The sequence below is a fragment of the Notolabrus celidotus genome, chromosome 13 (genome assembly GCF_009762535.1).
Source record: "Notolabrus celidotus isolate fNotCel1 chromosome 13, fNotCel1.pri, whole genome shotgun sequence".
NCBI lineage: Eukaryota > Metazoa > Chordata > Actinopteri > Labriformes > Labridae > Notolabrus > Notolabrus celidotus.
The window spans coordinates 6,046,185-6,070,621 of record NC_048284.1 but is presented as its reverse complement, the minus strand read 5'-3'; the positions used below and the strand labels follow the sequence as shown (position 1 = coordinate 6,070,621).

Genomic DNA, 24,437 nt, shown 5'->3' with positions numbered 1-24,437 from the left:
TAATAATAAATAATAATAATATTACAATAATAGTTCTTATTTATTATTCATAATTATTAATATTACCATAATATTAATACTTATTATTTTTTTTTCTATCTTGTTTTATAGCTTTTCCAGATGTTGGGTGGTTCAAGGGATGAGGGGGATGCACATGTACTGTATACGAGTTTGTACATGTAGTTACTTGTTAAAGAATTCAGAAAGATTATAAATAAAACCAAATTTAAAAGAAGAAAAATACAAAGTTACACACAAAGCTGCAAGATGAAGGAATTAACAGATAAGAAAGAAACACTGAGAGCGAATGTGCAAATTAAGCCTTATTACACCGCTTTCTCATCATTAGTGCGTGATAGAGCTGACTATAATAACTCCTGTTTATTCCCTCAAACTCTTTCTTTTCTGCTCTAATTCATTCAAGTGGCGTGTATGACAGTTTTTAATATTTCAGCGGCAGCCCGACGGTAACAAACAAAGCTGTATGCAGATAATAAAAATTAGACTACAACAACATGAAGCCTCTGGTGTTAAGCTATTCTTGTCTCTGTTGAAGTATGACGTCTGGAAAGCACTATCAACATGTAAAATCATACAGGTCGGTAAAGTGTCCTGCTGATCTCTCTTTCTCCATCCCCTCATGATCAGCTCAGAGCTCCATGATCAAGCAAACTGATCCTGGAGGTGGATAGAGTTTTAATCTTTTCCCTTCCCCTGTTTCCAGTCTTTATTTCAGGCTAATCTCACCTTTAACCTCATGTTTTCTGCAAAGTCATGACTGTTCTTACCTCTAAATCTTGCTTTTAGAAAGAAAACAGCAGCACGTCATCTATAACGTCAGACCACTTCTTTAAGAGGCCTTGAATAAATTCCCTGAAGCTTTTAGCATCCACTAACCTCCACTTTCCTCCTTCAGGTCACCATGGGACGGTGTTGGATGGCCTTCATCCTGGCCTGGGTGTCTATGGCAGGCCACACGCTCTGCCAGAGTGGAGACTGGGGATCAGGCTTTGACATCCTGTCTGAGATAACCATCAATGACACATCGCAGGCTGCTGGTGATGAGCCTGTGAGAACGAGAAACGACTGGGTCACATCAGCAGCTTTCCCACCATCAACCCCACCCACGCTGCAGTTTGAGCATCAACCGGACAAATGCTCTGTGTTCTTCAACACCGACCCTGCGGTCGCTCGGAGGCTGAAGGCCCAGAAAGAGGAGCTGGTTTATCTGCAGGCCATCCAGCACGGTAACAAGGCGGTGATGGAGAACCTGGTGCAGTTTGTGGGGGCAGAAGTGGCAGATCAGAGCTATGAAGACGTGATAAAGGAAAACATCATCGGCATACAAGAGGACCAGAAGAGCTGCCACGAAGTGGTGGAGAAAGCTGAAGAGGACATGGAGAAGCAGCTGGAGGGGGAAGAGTCGGGGGCTCTCACAGGGATGCAGAAGTGAGTCAAATAAATTGTTTTGGTAGATTTTGTTTGTGCTTCAATTTTATAAAAGGTAAAGATTGATGTAGGGTGTGCTCAAAAACAGGGTTAAAACCATAGACTGTATAAATAATGGACGTAGTGTCCGTGACGTCACCCATCTGTTTCTGAAGCGCTGTTTTGAAGCCAATCGTCGGCGGGAGACATATTGGAAATGTTGAACTCAACCTAACTTCTGTCGAGCGAGTGTGAGGTAAAGAGGCGGACTTTGAGCCTCCTCGCCAACAGCTACAGTGTTCCCGCCTGTCAATCAAGTCAGCTGTGCCTCTTATAATGGAAAACTCGTAATCTTAATATCTTTGAAACTGCTGCGTCATGAAAAAAATTCACCCCCCTGTAGAATGTGTGCCGATCGAGAAACGACTACACCCGTTTTTTGAACCAGGTTGTAAACATGTTTATTTCTGCTGTAAAGATCGTCTTTTTTGAATTTGTGTGTATGTGGTTTCCGAAGTTTCTGCAGCCAGCCTCAAGTGGACACTCGAGGAACTGACTAACACTTGCATTGGCTTCAATTCTCGCGGCCAGAGGTTGCCGCTTGGTTAAAACTTAATTTACATCCCTCACCTCAAATCAGGACCACATGTTTTGAGAAAACAATGACTTAATCTGCTTTTCTTCTTGTTCTACTCAACACCTGTAATGTGTAGAGAAAGAACAAATCTTTATATGACAACACCCAAATGTTGTGAAAGCATGGTCATTATACCCAGGTCTCAACCAAGCGGCAACCTCCGGCTGCGAGAATTGAAGCCAATGCAGAAGTGTTAAAAATTGCAGTTCCTTGAGTGTCCACTTGAGGTTGGCTGTAGAAACACAGGAAACCACATACACACCCATTTATAAAAAGGACAATCTTTACAGCAGAAATAAACATGTTTACAGCCTGGTACAAAAAAAGAGTGTAGTCTGGATAGCTCATTTCTTTATCGGCACAAACTGTACGGTAGGTGACTTTTTTCATAACGCTGCAATTTTGAAGATATTAAAGGTGACATATCACACTTTTTTCATCAATATATATTGGTCTAAGAGGTCCCCAAAACATGTCTGTAAAGTTTATGCTCAAAAAAACACTTTGAAATCAGATTTTGGCCTGCCTGAAAAACCCTCTTCTTCAGTTCTCCTCAGAACACTCTGTTTTCTCTCTGACCACGCCCCCTCAGGAAGTGGATGTGCCTCGGCTGTCCAGCACGTTGATCTAATGTTTACATGTTGGCTGAATATACACGGCTGCTCAGAGATCACGTTACTTCAACCCTCTGAATCTGATCCAGAATCTGATCCTGACGGAGAGGCGCCTGTAGCAGGACCTTTCTGAAACAATGGTCACAGATTTAGTGTTTCTTGTTGTTTTAGTTATCAGTATGTAGACGTGTGTCTTGGTACACAGCTATAGCTACAGCTATGAACATGTAGCTATGTGGCTATGCTAATTAGCTCTAGCACTTATCCATGACAAATAAAAATCATCCACTAGATCTTCAAATCTGCAGACATGGGGAGTAAAACCGACCTTTGCCAGAGAGGCAGTGGGACCTTTTCTGAAGGATTAGTCACAGATTCTGTTTCTTGTTGTTTTATTTGTCAGTATGTCGACGTGTGTCTTGGTACACAGTTACAGCTACGACTTGTAGCTATGTAGCTATGCTAACTAGCGCTAGCACTTATCCATGATAAATAAAAATCATCCACTAGATCTTCAAATCTGCAGACGTGGGGAGTAAAACTGACCTTTGTGTTTATTAAGACAGCTTACAACTAGCATGCCTCCCTCCTAAGCTCCTTGTTAGCACACATTTGTGCAGGTAATGAAAAACGGAGGGGGGATTCAGTATTATTTTATACAGTCTATGGGCTGAACAAGCTCCGAGCTCTGACTCCGTGACAGACCGGATATTGTTGTTACGTAACAAAAACACGGAAGTCTGAAACGGCTCGTTTCACACACATTTACAGAAAGGTGAAGAAATCAAAACAGGGGCAGAATGGATTTTTTTCATTCTCGGGGGGTTTGTAGACATGCCAGGGACACATATTTCAGGTAGAGAACCATTAAAAAGTCCATTTTGCATGATATGTCACCTTTAAGATTACAAGTTTTCCATGATTAAAGGCACAGCTGACTTGATTGACAGGCGGGAACACTGTAGATGTTGGCGAGGAGGCTCAAAGCCCGCCTCTTTACCTCACACTAGCTCGACAGTAGTTATGTTGACTTCAGCCTTTCCAATATGGCTTCCGCTGACGATTGGCCTCAGAAACAGATGGGTGACGTCACGGATACTATGTACATTTAATATACAGTCTATGTTCTCCACCCACTAGGTACAATACAAAAAAAGCATAGTAACGTACTCATTTTGTATTAATTGCAGTAAATCCATACTTTTGCATTGTGTTGTAAATGCACATTCTGTGATAATGAAACAGTTGTGGCTTATCCTGAAGACCCTGCTGTTCTTTTCATTCGTTTATGTATTTCCAAACTACTGCTGTGACATAGAAATGTTAAAATTACGAGCGACGGTCATTGTACGACGAACAGCAGAGACAGGCAATCTCAGAGCACGGGCAAAGACTGCTGTTTGATCCAGTATTCCACAATGCACACGTCAATCAAAAAGGAAATGAGTAAACATATAACCCTCCTGCATTGTGTTTCTGCCTCCCAGTCTTGATTGATTCCAGGGTTTCTGTTTTGCTCTCTTTGCACAAAAACAAAATGTGTGGTCACCATTAAGATCAGCCAGAAACAAAAAAACACATGTTTGAAAAACGACCCTTTTGTTTCATGTCATGCTTCACTGTTTGTAATTGTCTGACTGTATATAACTCCATTTTCCATTTTATACAATCTTTTCCATTACATAACCAGCTTTAACAGCAACCATATGTGCTTCCCTCCCCTCCTCCCTACGACCCACATCCTAATAATGTGTTTAACATCATTGCCTCTTTCTTTTCACTCACTGATGTTTCTCTCCACATCTCCCCATCTCCTCCTGCTCCCTCGCTCCACCTGTACTGACCTGGGTCTTTTGTGTTTCCGGTGCAGAATCCGAGAGGAGTCCTTGGCCTTTGAAGACATGCTCCGTGCGGCAGGAGACATCGCTAACAGGCTGGAGGTCTCATCACAGGCCCTGCATGCAGCATTCACCAAGCAGCTGAAAGACATAACAAAGATACATCGCTAAGGAGGTCAAAGACATTGTTCACATGATTGTGCCACTTGTGGGTGATGTTTGATATTCTGAAACAACAAAAACCCTCATAGAATTGTATATTCTTTAATTAATACTTTTAAGCGATGAAATACAACAATGTGTCACCCTGAACTGTTTCATTAGCATCGTTTGGGGTGACAAGGATGACCATCATGTGGAAGATGAGAGAAAACAGAACAAAAGAAGAGCCGTTATGGAAAGAAATACGTTCCCCCTCACTGCAGTAATAACCCAGTAACCCATAAAATATCATTTTTCCAGGCATTCTATCAGGAGCTTGGTGGGGTCGAATGAGGAAACAGTTTGTGGTGCAGGTTTTAAGCCAAGTTGAGAGTTTATGGATCAACTTGATTGGCCTTCTGAGAGAGAGAGAGCATAATGACTCTGTTAGTCTCCTCCAGAAGACCATCTGGATCCGGGGTGAGGATGGAGGCCAGGATACGCTGCGGATAAATGATGTGTTCCAATGAAGATTCTTGCTTTTACTAAAAAAAGAACTTGGACAGAAAACTTTGTAATAAAACGTCAGAAAGGGAAAAGATGGAGAATAAAATGTTGACAGTTTTGGGGATTTAGAACAAATTGAGGCATTTTATGAATTTGTCATTGTTTAATCTGGTGATTACTCCACATTTGAAGGAACAGTTGGGTCTATTAAATGTCTGAAAGATTTGAAAAATGCTCAAGATCATTTTTCCATCCTTAAATTGCTTCTTCTGTCAGTGTAAAAGTAAAATAAAACCCAAATCTATTCATTTAAAAGAGCATAAGGCATCAAATATTCTCCTTTTTTTTGCTTGATATGTCACCAAATGATTGATTGGGTATAACAATATTTTCATAATTGTCAAATCTTTGCAGCTCTAGCAGGAATCACAAAATGTGTAATATGAAAGTGTACAATGTATCATAAAAAGTATGTTTTATAAAGTAAATTCAAACAATAAATAAGTCTTTTGACATTTTTTAAAGGTTGCTTTGTGTATATCAACACTTTGAGTAAAACTTCTTGAAGCAAATTAATTCCCCAAGTCTGCCCTCTAGCTGTTTCCCATAGAAGTATCCAGTGGGCGTTTTTCCAGCAGCATGTGTCACATATTTACATCCTTTAATGTTTTACAAAATCAAGGTCAGTGCTTACTCATATGCATCAAACCTGATCTAATAAGACTTATTATCTAACTTCATATAAGCCTTTATGCAAGGCACCACTTTTGTTGTGATTGCTGTGTGTGTGTTTGCGCGTGTGCGTAAAAGAGAGGGAGCAGGAAAGAGGAAGGAGGAGGGACTGTGAAAGGTACCAGAAGAAAGACGCGAGGTGTTCAGTCGTGTTCTGGCTGCTCACTGTGGATGATGCTGTTTTGCGGACCTGACAGAGCAGAACAACAATGCAGCTTGTATCATGGAAACAACTGACCTGGTTCCATATGGATGTTGGAGTCGTAGATAAGGTCGTTTAGGACGCGTAAATTCTTGGCACCGTGCGTAAAAGTGGATTTTTGAGGGATAATTTAGATACAGAGACTTTTTGTCTGCTGTTTTCGTCTTTCTTTTAACAGGAAGGATAGTGTGACAGTACTGCGCTCTGATTCAGCACCAGGTGATGGACAGCTCACCGACTTTGCGCGCGGACAGGCTCGTGGAGCACATCTCCCCATGCTGAGCTCAAAGGCAGCAGCAGACAGCAAAGTTATTCAGCCAAAGTCTCGTCATACTGACTCCCCCGCCCACAGATATAAACGCAGCTGTACTAACAGTGGTGCTGAAGTTGTCCTGATATGCCTCCCAGCCGCGAAGATGACAGAGTTTGCTCACACAGCCCGGTTTCCAGGTAACGTTGAGGCAGCGGACGGGAACACCTCCATGCTCTCCGGTGAAGTTGGACTTCTTACAGCCAGAGGGAAAAATGGGAGGAAACCACCTGTTCTCTTTGGAGACGGCTGCTCTCTGTTTGCTGCTCATGTGTCGGTCAGGTAAGCGTGTTTCATTACATTTCCTCGTGGATAAGTAACAAAGGGAAGTTCAAAACCACGCTGTGACACGCAAAGTAACATTTTATGTTAAAGTAGACATTTTCCAGCAGAAATACATCAACTTTATCAATTTTAGCGCCTATAAATATAAAGATATGTGGTTTAAAAGCGGGAAAATATCGGCTCACCTTTCAGTCAGAACACCTGCGCGAGTTTTCTAATATCTCCCATGATGCATTTCTCCAACTCACCTTTTGTAAGCGTTTTCTAAGAACTACAAAATTAGCCACATTGATTAACATGTTGTTCTTATTACTTTTAGCAGAAATAAATATAACATAGGTGTTCCAATATTTCACTTTAACAGCAGTCTGAGTCACTTAATTTTGTAGTTTTAATAAACAATAATGTACAAGCTAATTTGAAAATACCAAAAAGAACAGAGTAGCTAGCTGTCTTGTCTCCTGCTGTCTGTGAGTTTGGTATCCTTAACCTCACAATATAGATATTGACACTAAGAAGCAATGCACGTCATAAAAAATAACTTAATTTGATTAGCGGCTCTTTGAAGGGAGCTGGATCTTGTGGATCCGCTCCTTTCAAAGAGCCGTCCAAAAGACTGGCTCCTTTTTATATTATTCATTTATTTATTTTTAAGAAGCCAGCCTGGGGATGACTCATTTTATCTGTGGAAATATTCACTGAGAGGATGATTTACATCTCCTGTTGATTAAAACATTTAAAAAAGAATGGCACGCAACTACAAATCAGTTCCCATCATTCGTGGTAAAGAGCCGGTCAATAGATTTGGTTCGTTCGTGAACGTCACAACTCTTATCAACGGACGAGGCAAAAAAGCAAACCCTATCTTTATTAATTCATATTTATATTCAGAATGTATTTTAGAGTATGTTTCTGGGTGCAACCTTTGAATAATGAACTACCTCTAAGAAAATATTAACTATTATGTCCCTATTAGGGATGCACAATATTGTTGGACAATAATGTGACCCATTAATTATGCACACGAAATCGCTGTAATGGTTGTATGGATTGATTTGAAGTGTAAGGAACAGATAGCAGACACAATATTAAATGTCTAAAGTTGAAAAAGAATACATTTATTATTTCTGATCAAATCAAATGTTGTCTATCTTGTTTTAGAACGTGAGAGTAACAGGTCAATTCAGTACAGTATATCTGTATTTGCCAAAATTAGTGAGAAAATACAGGCATATTACATATATGCATAAATCCAAGATGCATCCCTAGTCCCTATACATTATGTGTTGGGCACTTTTTCCAACCTTGCTGTGAACATATAAGTAGATACAGTGCTGAAGATGATAATATTTAAAGTTCAGGCAGCAGTGGAAGACAGATAATGAATCTTTCATATGAGAAAGTTTGACTTTTCTCCTCACTCGAATGCAACAAGGGAGTGTGTGCACAAACTTGATAACATATCTTCTCGTTACATACATGACAGAAGGTTTCAAACCTCATCCGTCACTGTGATCTCAAAGAAGCCTCTCTGTCCCCCTCCCCCGTCTTGACATGCTTCAGCAATCAGATGTTAAAGTGCTTGATCTGGTGCCAACATGCCTCTCATTATGACACCGGCAGAGTCCAGATTCCAAACTGCAATTTTAGTCCACTGGTGCAGAAATTGTCACATGTAGATGTTTTAGTGAACTTTTTACTCATCAGTATTCGACAGCCCAATTTCACAAAAGTGCCCCTGGCCTGAGAAGCTGCTGACTCGATCATCCAAACTGGTCAGTGTTTTATACACCTCGCCAAGGGGTTTGGCCTCAATCCAACATCCACGGCCCAGCGTGTTGGCTGTCGGAGGTGTCATCTCATTTCGAGTCTCTGCTGGCAGGAAGCTTTGATCTATGGCACCCAAGAGCCTTTTTCCGAGCTCCACATCTGGTACTTCCCAGGTGCACGGCCAGATGAACATGCACCACCCGGACTGTCAGGAGAACAGATAAGACGGCTCTGGTGCCCGCTTGTTTGCCAGAATGAAATTAGTGCATGATGGCAGGGGATGAGCCCAAGTGTTTCTCGGTAAATTACCTCTGAATTCGTACAATTATCCAAATCTAATGCCTCTTTACTAGTGCTAAAACAATTACATCCCACATTATGGTGCCCACAGACCACTGTTTTAAGATAACTGAGTTACACAGACACGTTGCATCTACTTCCTTGTCAACCCTTTCTTTGAAAAGACCCTGAAGCCACATAATTAGCATTTGCAATAAATCATTCAGACTGATTTGCATGGACTGTGTCCCTCAGGTTAGAACCATGAAACATTGAAACCCGATCTCATGGTTACCCTTCATTACAGTTCTGGGTTGTAAATACTCATCAATGCAGTCCACAATTCACTCTTCAGACAGGTATTGATGTGGCCTTGGGTGTGAGACAATGATGGCTATCAGTTGCATGTGGTCCAAGGTCTTGTTTTAAGATCCTTGAGGAAGGCACGCTTCATTGTGTTGCATTTTACCCTTGCAGGGTCAAACAGGGATCCAAAGGGAGTGGGTGATAACAGCATGTAAGCTTAATGGCCTCCCAGTAGATTCTGAAATACTGATTACTGAGGTTTGGATAACATAAATATTCTTCAGCATTTGCTTGTAGATCTCTGGAGGGAAGCTTTCCCATTGGTCTAATCATATAATTGTACATTAAACTATGAAAGAAGAAAAAAAAGGCTGTAAGTGCACACATCTAAGTCTATAGGTAGCAGGAAGTTCTAATACAGGAAACCAAAGAGATATTTGAGCCAGTTTGGGAATAGTGTTGCTATTGCACAGGTTGCAGGTCAGCTCTCTGCTCTGCAAAAGATCTGTGCGTCATAATTATTTAGAGCAACACGTTTCATCAGCCTCTTCAAAAATGAGAAAATTGAGATCACCATTAAGTCTGCACAAAAAATGATGATAGGGTCTGCTACAGAGCTAATGTAATGTAAATTGAAGTTTAAAAAGCCAGGCAGGTAGTTCACTCCTGAAGCTTGTCTTTAAGCTTACCTTACTAGCTTGTAGCTCTATCTTCAAATGAGTTGCTAACCCTCACTCGTCCGCCCCCAAATTACTACTCAGTTAAAAGGACTATTCCTATTTTTATTGTAGGCTTTGAATAGGGGTCATATGTTGTGTCTGAGCTGTAGTGCAGCAACTTATTTATTTGCACATATTTACTTATTAGCATTATTAATTTGGTTTTATAATTGCTTTTATGTTGGTTTTATTCCAGAGGTATTTATCTGAGCTATTTTTGTGTATATATCTAATTTAATTATCTTTTTCTCTCTCTTTTAAATTATGGGCGGTGGAGCCTGAGTACTTTAAATCATGTTTTTGTGTTTTGAAAGTTTGTCAATTTCAACTGGTTTGTGTGGTTTCATGTTAATGTTGTTTGTAACTGGATGTAAAACTGGTCGTCATCATTATCTTGCTGCAAAACTAATTTACCTACGGATGTAAATAAAGTGACCTAACCTAATCTAACATAACTTGCCTCTAGCTGGGTCTGTAGCTCTGGTTAATGGCTACTGGTATAATACTATAACGCTCTACTACCCAAATTTAAACAAGCACAAATGACAGATGTCATCTTGTAGCTTGGAGCAGTTTGGAGATATTTTTATCTAGAAAATTGAGATAATGTTGTATGTAGGCTGTGTCTGGCATATAACCACTCAACTTAAGCAATAATTAATTTTTGTATAACACGACAGTTCAGAAGATAATAAAATAACGAGTTATACCCATCTAAGGACATGACTGAATAGACTGACAGACGGGAACACTGTAGCTGTTGGCTAGGAGGCTCAGAGCCTGCCTCTTTACCTCACACTAGCTCAACAGACGTTAAGTTGAGTTCAGCATTTCCAATATGGCTCCCGTCGATGCTTCAGAAACAGATGGGTGACTTCAAGGATACTACGTGAGACAGACCGCTACTAGCAGCACCTGGTCCTGCTCCATTACCAATAATCACCGAATAGATGCCAGTGATTGTTGCATAGTATTCTAATGCCCATGCCTAGTATTTATGCATCAAAGTAAACAGTAGTTGTGTATGTTTGTCACATCTTTTAAACCCTAACATTTAAATAGCTTGGAAAATAACATAGTGGTAGTTGGTGTTCATATGCAATGCAAACAAAGTGTTCCCGCTCAGCTCAGGTGAAAACTGTTAGCTGTTTTATGCATCAGTTGTAGCAGAGTGACAGACAGCTCCACAATAAACACCCTTCACTGGTGAGAAATTAGCTCACCTCCACTTAACACTAGCAAGTAATGATGTGTGTAATTGACTCTGACTACACTGATTAAGGTGGAAGCGGTAATCCCCCAGGGACGGGATCCCTGTCAATTTCCAAGCTTTTTACTCTGCTGAAAAATAACACACTCTGAGGCGGAGCTCAAATCTGTCCGGACTGAATATTCAAAATCAATTAGATTAAGCAACAATTAATATGACGCCACACAAACATGATGATAGTGAAACATCAGAGTTAAATAGAGGGAATTAGCGAACAGGAAAGGAGAGATGCTTTCCCTGTCTGCCTCACCTCGCTCACTCAGGGAGACGACCCACTCAGGGAGATCAGATCAAGAGATCAGAAGATTTGTTTCGTGGAAAAGTCGATAAAACTTTCACAGAAGAATCCGACATGTTAAGAGTGCAGAAACATGAGCTGTTCACAACCTTAACCCCACTTCTGAAACCCCTCATGCCCGCCTGATCCACTTGAGTCTGTTAGTCAAGGATTAAGGGAGACTCAGACGACAGAACATGGGATGTGATCCCACCCTTATTGTGTCCTTCTCTATAATACTCCCTTTCTGTGTGATGTTTCATGTGTAATTAAGAGAACTTACTTTATGAATTAAAAGTGATGTTATATTTGAAGTTCTTTGCCAGGATAAGACCTACTCACACGCTGAGGATGACCTCTTCAAGACCCTGTTTGCTGGTTACAACAAGTGGTCCAGACCCGTGCCAAACATTTCAGATGTGGTCATCGTCAAGTTTGGATTGTCCATCGCTCAGCTCATTGACGTGGTGAGTGGACTGTTCACAGCATGTTTGAACTCATGAATTACTACATCAAGACTAATGGAGGATATATTTAAACTAGGGCTGTGTTAAAGAGTTAATTTGGATGCGATTCAGGTCATAAATGAACATGTTCTTTTTTTCCAATTGTGTGCCTTTTGTCCCTTTTGGCTCACCGTAGTTGAGCCACTGCAGTGTCTTCCTGCTTCTTGCTGCTGCTGTTACAAAACCACACAACTGTGCTTTTGAGTGGCACGTGTTGCTTTTAAAAAAAGTTGCACATGGCTCAGTTAGCAAGTATAAAGTATAAAGAGTTTGAGCTCTGAGTTGTCTTAATCATGATTAATCATAACTAACTACTACCCTTCACTCCATTAATCATGAGTAAAATATTAAACATTTGAAAGCCCCAAATTTAAAGACAAGTTTTCAATGCTTCAATCTCCTTAAAGCTGGGGTTGGCAGTCTCGGAAAACTAGCATGAATTTGAATGTAGCATGTCCTCATGACTCCGTCTAACCCCTCCCCTCCTCCCTCAGAGCTCCTCCAAAACGAAGCCCCCCCGCTCACATGCACGAGCGCTGCTGACTTGCGACCATATGATGGTGACTGATTCAAAACCGGTCGTCACCAAAACATTATCATAGTGAAAGTTAAAAACACAAACAAACATGGCTGCTGTTAGTACTCACAACTGTCATGCTAGCATTATCCAGCTGTACTGGTGACACGATATCAGGAGAAAAGTTATAACACATATATAATACTGTAACAGCTCTACTGTTTGTTAAACATGTTCAGTGTAGATGCTCTTAATTCCTACAGTGTTGACAGTCAGTGAAGGCATCAGGAGAGGTGTGTGAGCTGGAGAGAGGAGAGACAAGAGGAGAAGTTCTTCATTCATTCAAACATTGATTGTTGTTTTGTTGGTTGGCGTGATCACGGCCAACAGTGACCGGTTATTAAAGCTCAACGTGTTCACAAATCGTCTCGTCATCCCTACAGCGTCCGGACGGACGCTACAGTACATATACATTTCTGTAGGACTTACTAAATGTCATTCATTCTTCTGCTTGTCAGAGCCCCCGTGGTGAGAGTTTTTTAGACTCTGATCCGGACTACAGTCCTGAGCAAAGCACCTCATCGGGTCAGAGGGGACAGGCCCGAGGTCGAGCGAGAAGGGCAGTCAGTAGAGTCAGGGGAAGCAGCGGCAGGAGACGGGCAGAACAGCAGGACGGGATTTGAATGGTTTAAAATTTTGGCACCCAAAAAAACGCTGATTGGTTGGTGTTTTCCCAGGTTTACTCCGGCTGTAGATAGCAGCTTTTCTTCACTCTTTTTTAAGAACACATTATGTATTGATTGCCATCAGGACATAAAGATCATTTTAACCAGTATGACAAAAAGTGTATCTAAATCTGATTACCAACCCCAGCTTTAATATCTGAAACCTATATCTATATGCTGCAAAAAATATCAACTTGTTTTATCTGAGATCTTTACTGCTTTATAATAGTTGCCTTTAAAAAAAACAAGATGCACCATGCTATTAAGACTGCACTTGTTGTTTCAGAGCAGCTAGAAAGACATTCTAACCCAATTTATCATTAAAAGCAGGCAACTACAGTCTGGTGATAATCTGGTTTTGCCATAATCTGGATTACAACAGTAGTCAAATAGGGCTATCCATTGTGTACTAACCCTACGTCTGAACAACACAACTGATGGTCTCAAACACAATAAGAAGGCAAGTCATTCTACAAATGAACTCTTGACACGGCTCATGTTAATTAGAAACCATTCCAGGAGACCACTTCATGAAGCAGACTGAGAGAATACCAAGAGTGTGGGAAGCTGTCATGAAGAAAAAAGGGGGCTACTTTACAGAATCTAAAATATATTTTTGTTCATTAAATAATTCCATATATGTTCTTTCATAGTTTTTATGTCTTTGGTATTAATATACAGTGTTTCAAAAAATTCAAATAAATACAAACCCTTGAATGAGAAGGTGTTTCCAAACTTTTGACTATTTAACAGCTTTTATGAATACTAACAGTATGAATGTTTCCTGTAGTACTGTAAAGAGATAGGGACTAATTATTGGCTCATATTCATGTTGTGGTGTCAGGGGGAGAATAAGGACTGACATCAGGAATCTACTAAATGTTACTCTTAGAAAAATGGGCGGTTTGTTTGTCTAAGTTGATTAAATCTTTTCTAAGTCATCAATATGTCAATTATTGTTATTATTATATTACAACTGATCAATATAAAACAATTTTGGAGGTCAATCTGAGACATTTTGATATTTCATTCCATGTTTCAGATCAATAACTTTGTCCTAAAGCTTTGATTAGCATAGTTAATGCTTTGTTATTCGCACTATCTGAAAACCAGACTTTTTAGGAACCTTAACTTTAAGCCTATTTACCCTGAAAGTCTTACCCCATATGTTATTTTTCAGCGGTATGTTTTGGCATTTTTATATACAGTTGAAATAAACAAACTTGGGAGAACTAGTTTCTGCACCCTCTGCCCTGTCACATTCACAGAACACTTTACATCCATCAAAGCACCTGAGTATAGTCGCTGCAGCCTATTTTTGGGTTCGCTTAGACAAAACTCCAAAAACCTCTCACATTTATTCTTCTGGCCCTGAACACAGCGTCGACAGCTTTAACTCAGTCTCTCCGTCTGACTCTTTCTCTCCCTCTCTCTCTCTCTCTGTCTGTCTGCTAGGACGAGAAGAACCAGATGATGACAACTAACGTGTGGCTTAAACAGGTGGGACGAATTTACTTAAGTGATAATCTATTATTTATGTGTTGCTGATGCAGAGTGTTAAGACTATAAAAACCTTCCTCATGGTTATTGATTATCAAATGATCTGAGTGAAGGAATAAAGCCCCTATAAACATATTTATCTGTGTGTTTCACAGGAGTGGAATGACTACAAACTGACGTGGAGACCTTCTGACTACGACAATGTGACGTCCATAAGAGTCCCCTCAGAGCTCATATGGGTACCAGACATCGTCCTTTACAACAAGTAAGCATGACATCAGACTTGCGTGTACCAAAATGAAAGAAACCTACTTATTCGGCTTGAAGTGTTGTTTTTTTGTCAGTATAATCAATATGATTATTGATAATTTGATGTTGTTTCATGTATAAGATGTCAGGAAAATGTAAACTACTTTTTTTGAAATAGCTTGTTTTAATTCTAATAATGATAGTAATAAATTGTATTTATGGGTGCCTTTCTGGACACTCAAGGTCACCTTACAAATGTAATATAAAAAAGCACTCAATAGAGAATATGCAGTTCTAAAAAGGTGGGTTTTGAGGCAGGATTTGAAATGTAAAAGAGAGTCAGAGATATGGATGGTTAGTGGTAAGGAGTTCCGGAGACTGGGGGCTGGCTTCACGGCTGAAAGCTTGAGATCCCATGGAGGTTAAGTGAGCATGGGGTACAGTGAGGAGCACAGAGGAAGAGGATCTGAGAGTGCGGATTGGTGTGTATGTTTGAAGGAGATCAGAGACGGATGGAGGTGAAAGGTTATGGAGAGCTTTGAATGTGAGCAGAAGGATCTTGAAGTCTATGCAGTATTCGACAGGCAGCCAGTGAAGCTGGTGTAGGACAGGGGTGATGTGTTCGATGGAAGGGGTTCTGGTTATGATCTGGGCAGCTGAATTCTGGACCAGTTGAGGTTTATGAGTTGAGTTGTAATAGTCAATATGGGAGGTAACCGGTGTTGTTAGGTATGAGGGACGGCGGAGGCGGTTGATGGTTGATATTGCCCAGGTGAAAATATGCAGACCGGGTGACATTATTGATGTGGGCTTCAAAGGAGAGTGTACTCCTACTCCGGACTCTTGACTTGGGGGGGAGAGAGGAACTGTGGAAATGTCGAATGGTTTCTCGAGTCAGTTGACTTTCATAAAGGATAAAGAAAGCTATCAAATATACCAAGAGGGACAGATTTTTGTGGAATTTTCACTTTTTAAATGGCTGAAAAGACAGAAATTGACAATAAAAATATCTGCACATAAAATGTCTATTGATTTGGAACCATTTATTCTCCAATCAAACCAACTGTGTGCAGCTTTATTGAATGTAATGGATTTTTATGGTTTGAGTAAAAGACATACCTATGAGAGTGGCTTTGCTCCTCATACTGTAACAAATAGATCTTAATGTATGTCCTCTAACTGAATGACTTGTGGTATGAAGCTGGCGCCATCTAGTGGTCATGGTAAAGCTTGTACTCCATTTAAAATATCTGTCTCATCATACTGGATAACAGCCCCAGGTACATTTCATATTGTTGCCTAATAATCATCTTATTTGAAACTTAAGACAACTTTCATACAAGTGAGTTTGATGTGAAAATATTGTTTAACAGTCTTTTTCCATCCTCTGAGTTCACCTGAGAAACTTTTAAACGTAAACTGAAAACATATTTATTCAGTCTGCCTTTTATGTAGGTTTTGACAATTTTATTACTTAACTTTTTACTTTAATATTGATTTTAAAGTTGTTTTATTATTTTTCTTAATTATAACTATTTGTAATTTATTATTTATCTACTCAGTTTTATTGATATTTTTAGCCTTTATGTAATTTCATTTATTTATTTTAACTATTTATATTTGTAATGTTAATTTAAGTCTTTCACTTATTTTAATTAATCATATTTATTGTTTTTGGTCTGCATTAGTCTCTATTTTTAAAATCCTTTTTTAAAAATTATTTGTCTTGCCATTATTATTTGTATGAAAGTTGCTTTATAAATAAAGCTTGATTGATTGATTGATTGATTGATTGATTGATTGATTGATTGATTGATTGATTGATTGATTGATTGATTGATTGATTGATCTAATGGAGATTAATCCAAAGGGGGGAGATGGGATGGGAGGATTGATAGAGTTCTGCTCCATGGAGTCAGTTTTATCACAATGTGTAGTTGAAATTAAAGAAGGTGTGTAACTGATGGAATGATAAGTGCTCATGATTAGATTTCAGCTGAAGCTATTATCACCATTAAAGGGATGAATGAACGGGAGATTACTGGAGAAGATTATTAGTCACAGATCCGGACTCTTCTACATGGGAAAGTTTTAAAGTGATTAAGATATTTGAAAAGGAACTTCTCACAATGCAGGATCTGTTATCTGCTGTGACATGATTAATACACATCTCTCCTTTTCCAGTGCCGACGGTGAGTTCGCCGTGACCCACATGACCAAAGCTCATCTATTCTACACGGGTAAAGTCCGCTGGGTTCCTCCTGCCATCTACAAGAGCTCCTGCAGCATCGACGTCACCTTCTTCCCCTTCGATCAGCAGAACTGTAAAATGAAATTCGGCTCCTGGACGTACGACAAGGCCAAGATTGACCTGGAGCAGATCGAAAACACGGTGGACCTGAATAACTACTGGGAGAGTGGCGAGTGGGCCATCATCAACGCTGTGGGGACGTACAACACCAAGAAATACGACTGCTGCCATGAGATCTACCCGGACATCACCTACTTCTTCATCATCAGGAGGCTTCCCTTGTTCTACACAATCAACCTCATCATCCCCTGTTTGCTGATCTCCTGCCTCACTGTTCTGGTTTTCTACCTCCCCTCAGACTGTGGCGAGAAGATCACTCTGTGCATCTCTGTGCTGCTGTCCCTCACTGTCTTCCTCCTCCTCATCACGGAGATCATCCCATCCACATCCCTAGTCATCCCTCTCATCGGCGAGTACCTCCTCTTCACTATGATTTTCGTCACCCTCTCCATCGTCATCACCGTCTTCGTCCTCAACGTTCACCACCGCTCTCCCAGCACTCACAAGATGCCCCGCTGGGTCCACTCAGTGTTCCTGGACCTGATCCCGCGCTGGCTGTTCATGAGGCGGCCCGCGCCAGATGGCCGGCGTCGCAGGCTGTTGCTGCTCCAGCAGGAAGCGGCGGCCGATCGGAGGCAGCTGGGGAGGATAGACCGGTACAAAACGGGCAACTGCCTCAGCACCTCTGCCAACTGGTTACGAGACGGGACGATATCAGAGGAGGCCGAGAGGAGCAGCTACGAGGATTTAGAGCTGGGGACGCTGACCTCATACTTTTCATTTCGACCTCCTTCGCCAAGGCCTCCGGGGTCGACGCCACCGCCGCAGCAGAAAAACCCTCAGAACAGCTTGAGCCGACAGGAGGGGGGTAACAGACAGACAGCAGCGGGCAGAGTCAACCCCACTCAGAGGCCTGCCAAAGTGGAGAACACTGTTTCAGACTCGAGCTTCCTGCTCTCACCGAGTGTGATACGAGCTCTGGAAGGGGTGCATTACATCGCAGACCATCTGAGGGCCGAGGATGCAGACTTCAGCGTGAGTATAAATGAAACACAACCAACAGCAGGATACTTAAAAAGATGCATTACATTGACATCACTGTGGTGCATGATTTACTGCATCCAACTTCCTTAAGTGCACAGATTATGAGGCCATTTGACTGTACTGAACTGTACAGTATATCGCACCATTGATTCTTGTCCCTGTTCTCTTCTAAATCACACAAGCTTGTAGATTAGAGAACACAGAGGAGGAATCATAGCTTAGTGAGTTCACGATCTACACTACACCGACACTCCACTAAAACCTTTACTAATCAGTATTTACCTAATTTATCATGACTGCTATTATTTCAGTCAGAAAACAGTTTAAAAATGTCTCATCATGATGTCTTCCTGTTGGTAATTTTGCCAACTCACGGCCAAATTCCACCAGATCTGTATCTGGTCCGTCTACAATCAGTCACTGGATCTGATAGGTTTCTATTCTAGTCAATGTGTTAACTTCCACTGGATCTGCTCCATGCATTCCAGCTGCGTCTCTGGTCCGGCAGGTCAGTGACCTCTGGATCAGATACCCAAGACTTTTACTTTTGCCGGACGCAAGAGCACATCGCATCAATCTCAAGAGAGCAGATGAAGCGGGACAGGAAGTCAGGCATCAAAATAAAATGAAAACATCCAGTTAATTTTCAGAATAAATAACTCTGTGTTATCACCAGATCGTATTTCACATAACTACAACAACAAACCGTCATGATGAGCGGAGCCAGCCCCGGAGTCAACAGGTCAGAGGTTTTCAGAGGACCAGAAAGACAACATGGATGAGGAGAGGAGGAGGAAGAGAATCCTTGATTCAGTTATTACTGTGTGAAAACCTAGGTCACATGACTCCAGCTGTCTGCCGGACCGGAAATTGATCTGGCTGAAGTCCTGTGTAACAGTCTCAAACCAATAAATGTTCAATTTATGCCTTACATTACAAATTCAAGAAGATAAAACCTGATCATTATGGCGTGAAAAGTACCACAACTACAGTGATTGTGCATTTTCTGTTGATGATTCGTCGTTTTTACAATCACAACATCGATTCCCTCTAGTGCAATAATGTCAAATGAACTGCCAGCAGTGATGAGCCTCCATAGAAATACTGTCTGAATCTGCAGCTCCCCTGTTCTTGTACCTAATAGCAACATTTAGTCCATCGTTCAGCTGTCAGGCCAATCAAGTCAGTTCAGTCCTCCTGCTCTCACATCATCACTGTCAGTCACAGCAGGACACTTTTTTAAAGAAGTTCTTCTAACACCTGTCCTGCAACAAAAAGTCGATACACAGTCAGAAAGTATCTGATAAAGAGTGAACGTACAGATTTCCCTCAGGAGTCGGTCACAGAGTAAAGCTAGAAGCAATACTGGACTTGTATTTGCCAGGTGGTCTCAGAAAACTGCGACAGGTGCATAGTACACCATAATAAGAAGTGTGCATCTCTAACTCTCTTTTTCTTTGCTCTCATCTCTCCACAGGTGAAAGAGGACTGGAAGTATGTTGCGATGGTGATTGACCGCATCTTCCTGTGGATGTTCATCATTGTGTGCCTGCTCGGGACCATCGGCCTCTTCCTCCCCCCTTGGCTAGCTGGCATGATCTAACTATTGTGAGAAAACATGAACAGAATCACTTCAAAATGTAGCTGAACTTTACTTCCTGACTGGGAATGTGACTCATAACTTACCTAAACACCACACTTTATTTTTTCAAACGCTTCAAATGAAAATTAAACCTTTAATTCCCCATAAAGTGACAATATTATTATCTATGAGACTCTACTAAGCTGCACTTTAGGTGAATTTCGACCAAGAGTTCCGGGGTCTTTTAGCCCCCAGAACTACTTTACCCTGAACTAAAAGGTTCCTGTGCCCCCCATTGTTGTCTGGAGTCCCGAGTAGATTGTGCAAATCAGGCCAGTGACGTATGGAGAAAAAAAAAGTAAATGCACGACACCACCAGACCAGTAGAGGGCAGTAAAACAAAGACGAATGCCATTCATCACAGATGACACCATAGAAGCAGACGAACAGGCAGGTATCATTATGAGCAACACAACAGTTAGCCTGTTAGCATGAAGAGATTTAGATGGTGCTATATTTCATCACAGATGGATTCACTGAATCAACACGTGAGAGGAGATAAGCGGGAGTAGCAAAGACGTTTCAACACGGCTTTAAAATCCTTTTGAACTCAAAAAGCCGTGGCAGAGATCGGCCGGTGTTTTGGTTTAAACCGCGACCCTATTAACTGGAGACTCTCAGCCGGATGCATCCCTCATAAACGTCTTTAGACGATCATTAAATATCTGATGTGGATATTTTGAAATCTTAATAAAAACTAAACTAGTTTGCATTCCCAGGAACTCCCTCTGTGTTTCAACAGCTGTGTAAACTCCACAAACACTGTTACAAGGTCTCCAGTTTACAGGGTCACTTTTAAAACTGTAACACCGGGAGAGACGCATTCGTGGTGGGCTGAGAGAAGACTACTGTTACAAGCTGCTAAATCAAGAGAATCACAGATGTGTGTGATGTTATTGTGGACGGCAGGTGGAATAAAAACACTTCAGTTAATCTACCAATCAGACACGTTCAGCATTGCAGGCCCAGCCCCCCAAAAGCCCCGGGACCTTTGAAAAGTACTACCCCCCTAGCAGGTGCTTTTTAGGGGGGAGATTATCTACCCCTGAACTAAATTTAGACCCTGGGTCCACCAGTTCTTGGGTAAAGTTCCTCTGGTCGAAGGACGCCTTTTGTCAGCCTCAGGTGTGTTTCCTCAGCCTCACCTGTCAGGTAACATGTCATGTCCTGTGAGTTAACATTGGCACATTAGCATACCAAGAGTTTGCCATTGTTATTTTTTAGCATGCTAAAGTCACTATGTAAGAGTTAGCATGTTAGCATTCTAATGTTAGTTTGCTAACATGTTCCTGTGTATTAAGTTGTCTCTCAGGCATGTTCATTGGAGTAACATGATGGGTAAACAGGTGTGGGCATCTCTGCTGTTCAGGTGTCACAATAATGAGTTCTATGATTTACCATGATTCAGAAGTGGGATGATATCAGTCAAACGTCACTTTAATCCATGTCCACGTGGTCCAGCAGGTGTAGCTTGTTCTCAAGACAGGTGGGATTCATTAAGATGTTTGCTTTACGTTGATTACAAATCAGCTGTCCCGTTATTTAAGTGCTGCATTTAAGTACTCCTCAAATGCTCGGAATTTTCAGATTCGGGGGTTGTTGGGGGGAAAACATCACAACAATACAGAAGTTTTTTTTGCTAATCATGTTTTTTTTTGGCACATTAAAATTAGAGAATATGACGGAGGATTAGGGCCACATTGCTAAATAAAGAGAGAGAGATTTTGTGAATTAACTCTTAAATTAAAGAGAATAAAGTCGCAATTTTACAATAATAAACTCTGTTAAATGTACAGAATTAAAGTTATACATGTATGGGATTGAAATCGTACATTTAAGAGAATAAAGAATTAATTTTATGAGAAAGAAGTTTTAATTAAAGGTTTTGGTTAATCCATATGTAAGCTATACTAAAATATAGGGGGATATCAGAAGAGCAGCCAGCTACCTGTACTAAAATGAAGATTATGGATCACCTTTTGATGTTATACTCAAAAGCTGAGGACTAACAGCAGATTATTCTCGAGAATGTAAGGCTTTAATCTCTACATTTCTGTATATTGGACATAATTCTTTGCAAAACTAAATTTTCAGATTTTTCCAGAAGCACCTAAAGCGGCATGGTTTACATGTTACCTGTCCTCTGACTGAAGGTAGCTCACAACAGTCAAACCCAGAGTGGTTGAGTGGTTTTTAAGCTATTTGGAAGTCTCTAATGCTCATGCTTGAGAGTGAAGTCCTCAGTTAAGACTAGCTGTTCACTGGCAAAGCTACCTACCCAACACTGTGCTATTTATGATCCTGTATGAGAACCATAAATATAGCACCAAAGGATTTATGGGGGACATTGAATGTACCCAAATTCAATCAATCTTGTTTGTCAATCAATGTTTGACTTAAAGGCTTATAAAAACAGGCTGAAATGTCCACTAATCACACTTTTTCAAACAATGTGAAAGAAAACTTGCAATTCATTAATGGTTTTGTGACTGATGCAAGCTTTATCCAGCTCTGATGGGAGTCCCTTTACCTTTTCAGTTTCCTTCTTGTGTAAGACAGTGGCATGCTGTACCAGGAGTCTGAAGTATAATCACACTGGACACACATACTGAGGCCATTTGTGCTAGTTTGGTAGAATTTCCCCCTTTTATTTGTATTTATGTATTTATTTTCCTGGCCGTGCTGCCATGACTGTATTTATTTTTGAATGGTCAAAATATGGAATAAATTTATTTATAAAGAAATGTCTCCATGGCATTGATTCAGGGGTTTGAAGTGGTGTAATATATTGTAATAAATACAGTTTAAAAGGTCCAGAATGCAAATGATACTCAAAGTGTTTGTACATGTGTTAGCTGAACAGCTTGTCCTTTTAATTTAACATTGATGGTAAATGTTAGTGACGCATTCATATATGTTTTTGTACTGTAAGACAAAGTTAATGATTGGATAAAGAACAAAAGGACTGGACTCTATCTGTGTTATCATTTCTACACCTAGAGAAGATTTAAATCCACAAGAGAGCAGGTGAAAGAACAGACATGAAAATACAACCGTGAGCATCAATACATTTATTTTCATGTAACATGACTTACATGTAATAGCTTTATTTTGTCAAATAATAAAAGACATATTGAGAGAACTTAAAATCTTTCAAGTTGAGCGGAGTACCTGAAATATATCTTTGTGATCATCTCAATGTTTTAAAGTTAAAATTTGAGATCAGTAATGTTTGTATCCAAAGCATGTGTGTGTTTTGTTTAAGGTAAATGTTAAAAGACTGAACTTTACGTGTTTGAAATGGTATTAAATGTCCTATTTATGCCTCTCAGTAAATTCTATTGTACCTAATATGAGACAGTTTTTATATTTACAAGAATAATTCCATTTCAGGGCAAATAATCAAACGAATATATCACAGATTACAAACAGAACAAGTGAAGCTCTGACCTCCTAGACATGATGCTGACTCATTAATTCTGTATACAGTATATACTACCTCAGTAAAAACGCACATTAACTTTACTCCACTGAGCTGTAGCATCACATTAAAACCAAACAACACACATTTACATGAGAACAGACGCTCACAGTCTGACTTTGTGACTAAGCTCATCATTTCTGACTCAAGATGAAGCAAAGTGATCAAATCTTGACATGTGACCTTGAACGAGATTGTTTACAGTCCACTAGAGCGTCACCGGCTTGGCGAGGTTGGCCCTGACTCTGGCTTGGTCCACAGCGTCCAACATGTTCTTGCTGTCCATAGCCAGAGTGTGAGACGCAGCCAGCAGCTGCTTCTTACACTCCTCTTTCAGAGAGGTGATGGCGTTCTGCTGGGCCAGACGCATTTTGCTGATCAGCTCTGCCATGTCGTTGTTAAGCAGCTTTTGGGTGCCCTCGATCTGTGGGGAGCGTAAACAAACACCAAGGGTCATTCCTTACGTGAGGGCACTGTTGGCTATTTAGATCCATCGCACAGTAGGTGGAGCACAGCTGTACATAATATAATGACCACGTAACTCCATTTAGCTGCTTTAGCTGCAGGGTCTGGATAAAGAGCATGCTGCTTTACTGTCAGGGGTTACTGGGACACTTCAACAATATCATACTGAAGGTTGAGCCGTGCTGCATGGCTGTGATTCAGACACAGACACACGGCTGCAGGCTGAATGTGGAAGATAATCACATCTGAGCAAACAGCACGACCTTGGAGGTGATACTGTTTGTATGTTTTCTGCTTATTACACTGCTGTGCTTAATACCCAATTCTGATTGGTCAATACTTTTCATTTGCATACTATTTTTTTATCTTGATAATGGATAAAATATTGTAGGCAGTAGTTCAGTCCATAGGGACTTGGCTTGGGAAGCGGAGGGTCACTGGTTCAAGTCCCAGTATGGACAAAGTTTGGCAATTGGATCAGTGGCTGGAGAGCTGCTGGTTCATTAGCCTGGGCACTGCTCAGATGCCCTTGAGCAAGGCACTGAACCCCCCAACTGCTCGGGTGGTGCTAGTTGATGGAAGCCTCCTCACTCTGACACCTCTCCATAAATGCATGTTCATAGCATATTTGTGCATGACTGTATGTAGAAAACTGTGTGTGTAGCATGATCAAAAAACACCA

General features: G+C 40.7%; 2 protein-coding genes and 1 long non-coding RNA gene across 7 annotated transcripts in view; 1 reads left to right on the top strand and 2 right to left on the bottom strand.

Annotated features, from left to right (window-relative positions):
- The window catches only part of LOC117823758, a 33,800-nt gene extending 12,539 nt beyond the window's left edge, over positions 1 to 21,261 (bottom strand). Inside the window, exons 1-4 of one of the 3 annotated variants that reach the window (XR_004633485.1) lie at positions 6,880 to 6,910; positions 6,474 to 6,714; positions 4,524 to 4,658; positions 898 to 1,067 (exon numbers count right to left, since the gene is read on the bottom strand). This is a non-coding gene — a long non-coding RNA (uncharacterized LOC117823758). Of the gene's footprint in view, positions 1 to 897; positions 1,068 to 4,523; positions 4,659 to 6,473; positions 6,715 to 6,879; positions 6,918 to 21,207 lie in introns of those variants that run through there. The other 2 variants (XR_004633486.1, XR_004633484.1) reach the window with 2 other exon arrangements.
- chrna2b (cholinergic receptor, nicotinic, alpha 2b (neuronal)) lies at positions 6,019 to 22,779 on the top strand. Of its 2 annotated transcripts, none has more exons than XR_004633483.1 (7): positions 6,019 to 6,691; positions 11,631 to 11,782; positions 14,519 to 14,563; positions 14,719 to 14,828; positions 16,997 to 18,158; positions 19,645 to 20,961; positions 22,348 to 22,779. XR_004633483.1 is itself a non-coding variant. In XM_034698968.1 (7 exons), the coding sequence occupies exons 1-6, from the start codon at positions 6,625 to 6,627 to the stop codon at positions 19,768 to 19,770; spliced, it is 1,662 nt and encodes a 553-aa protein (XP_034554859.1). In that variant the 5' UTR covers positions 6,020 to 6,624; the 3' UTR covers positions 19,771 to 19,775; positions 22,348 to 22,779. The 2 variants fall into 2 exon arrangements, 1 of the variants encoding a protein (XP_034554859.1); XM_034698968.1 differs by having other exon boundaries at positions 6,020 to 6,691; positions 19,645 to 19,775.
- Positions 22,780 to 22,865: 86 nt separating this feature from the next.
- Positions 22,866 to 24,437, bottom strand: part of ptk2bb (protein tyrosine kinase 2 beta, b) — a 30,906-nt gene continuing 29,334 nt past the window's right edge. Inside the window, exon 31 of one of the 2 annotated variants that reach the window (XM_034698957.1) lies at positions 22,866 to 23,714. In XM_034698957.1, the coding sequence (XP_034554848.1) occupies positions 23,499 to 23,714 (216 nt within the window). In that variant the 3' untranslated portion in view covers positions 22,866 to 23,498. The remainder of the gene's footprint in view (positions 23,715 to 24,437) is intronic. The other variant, XM_034698958.1, reaches the window with a different exon arrangement.

Coding starts and splice junctions, on each gene's coding strand:
- chrna2b (XM_034698968.1), top strand. CDS start 6,625: ATGGGAGGAAACCACCTGTTCTCTTTGGAGACGGCTGCTCTCTGTTTG. Junction 11,783..14,518: donor TCGCTCAGCTCATTGACGTG/GTGAGTGGACTG, acceptor TCTGTCTGCTAG/GACGAGAAGAACCAGATGAT. Junction 18,159..19,644: donor CCGAGGATGCAGACTTCAGC/GTGAGTATAAAT, acceptor ATCTCTCCACAG/GTGAAAGAGGACTGGAAGTA.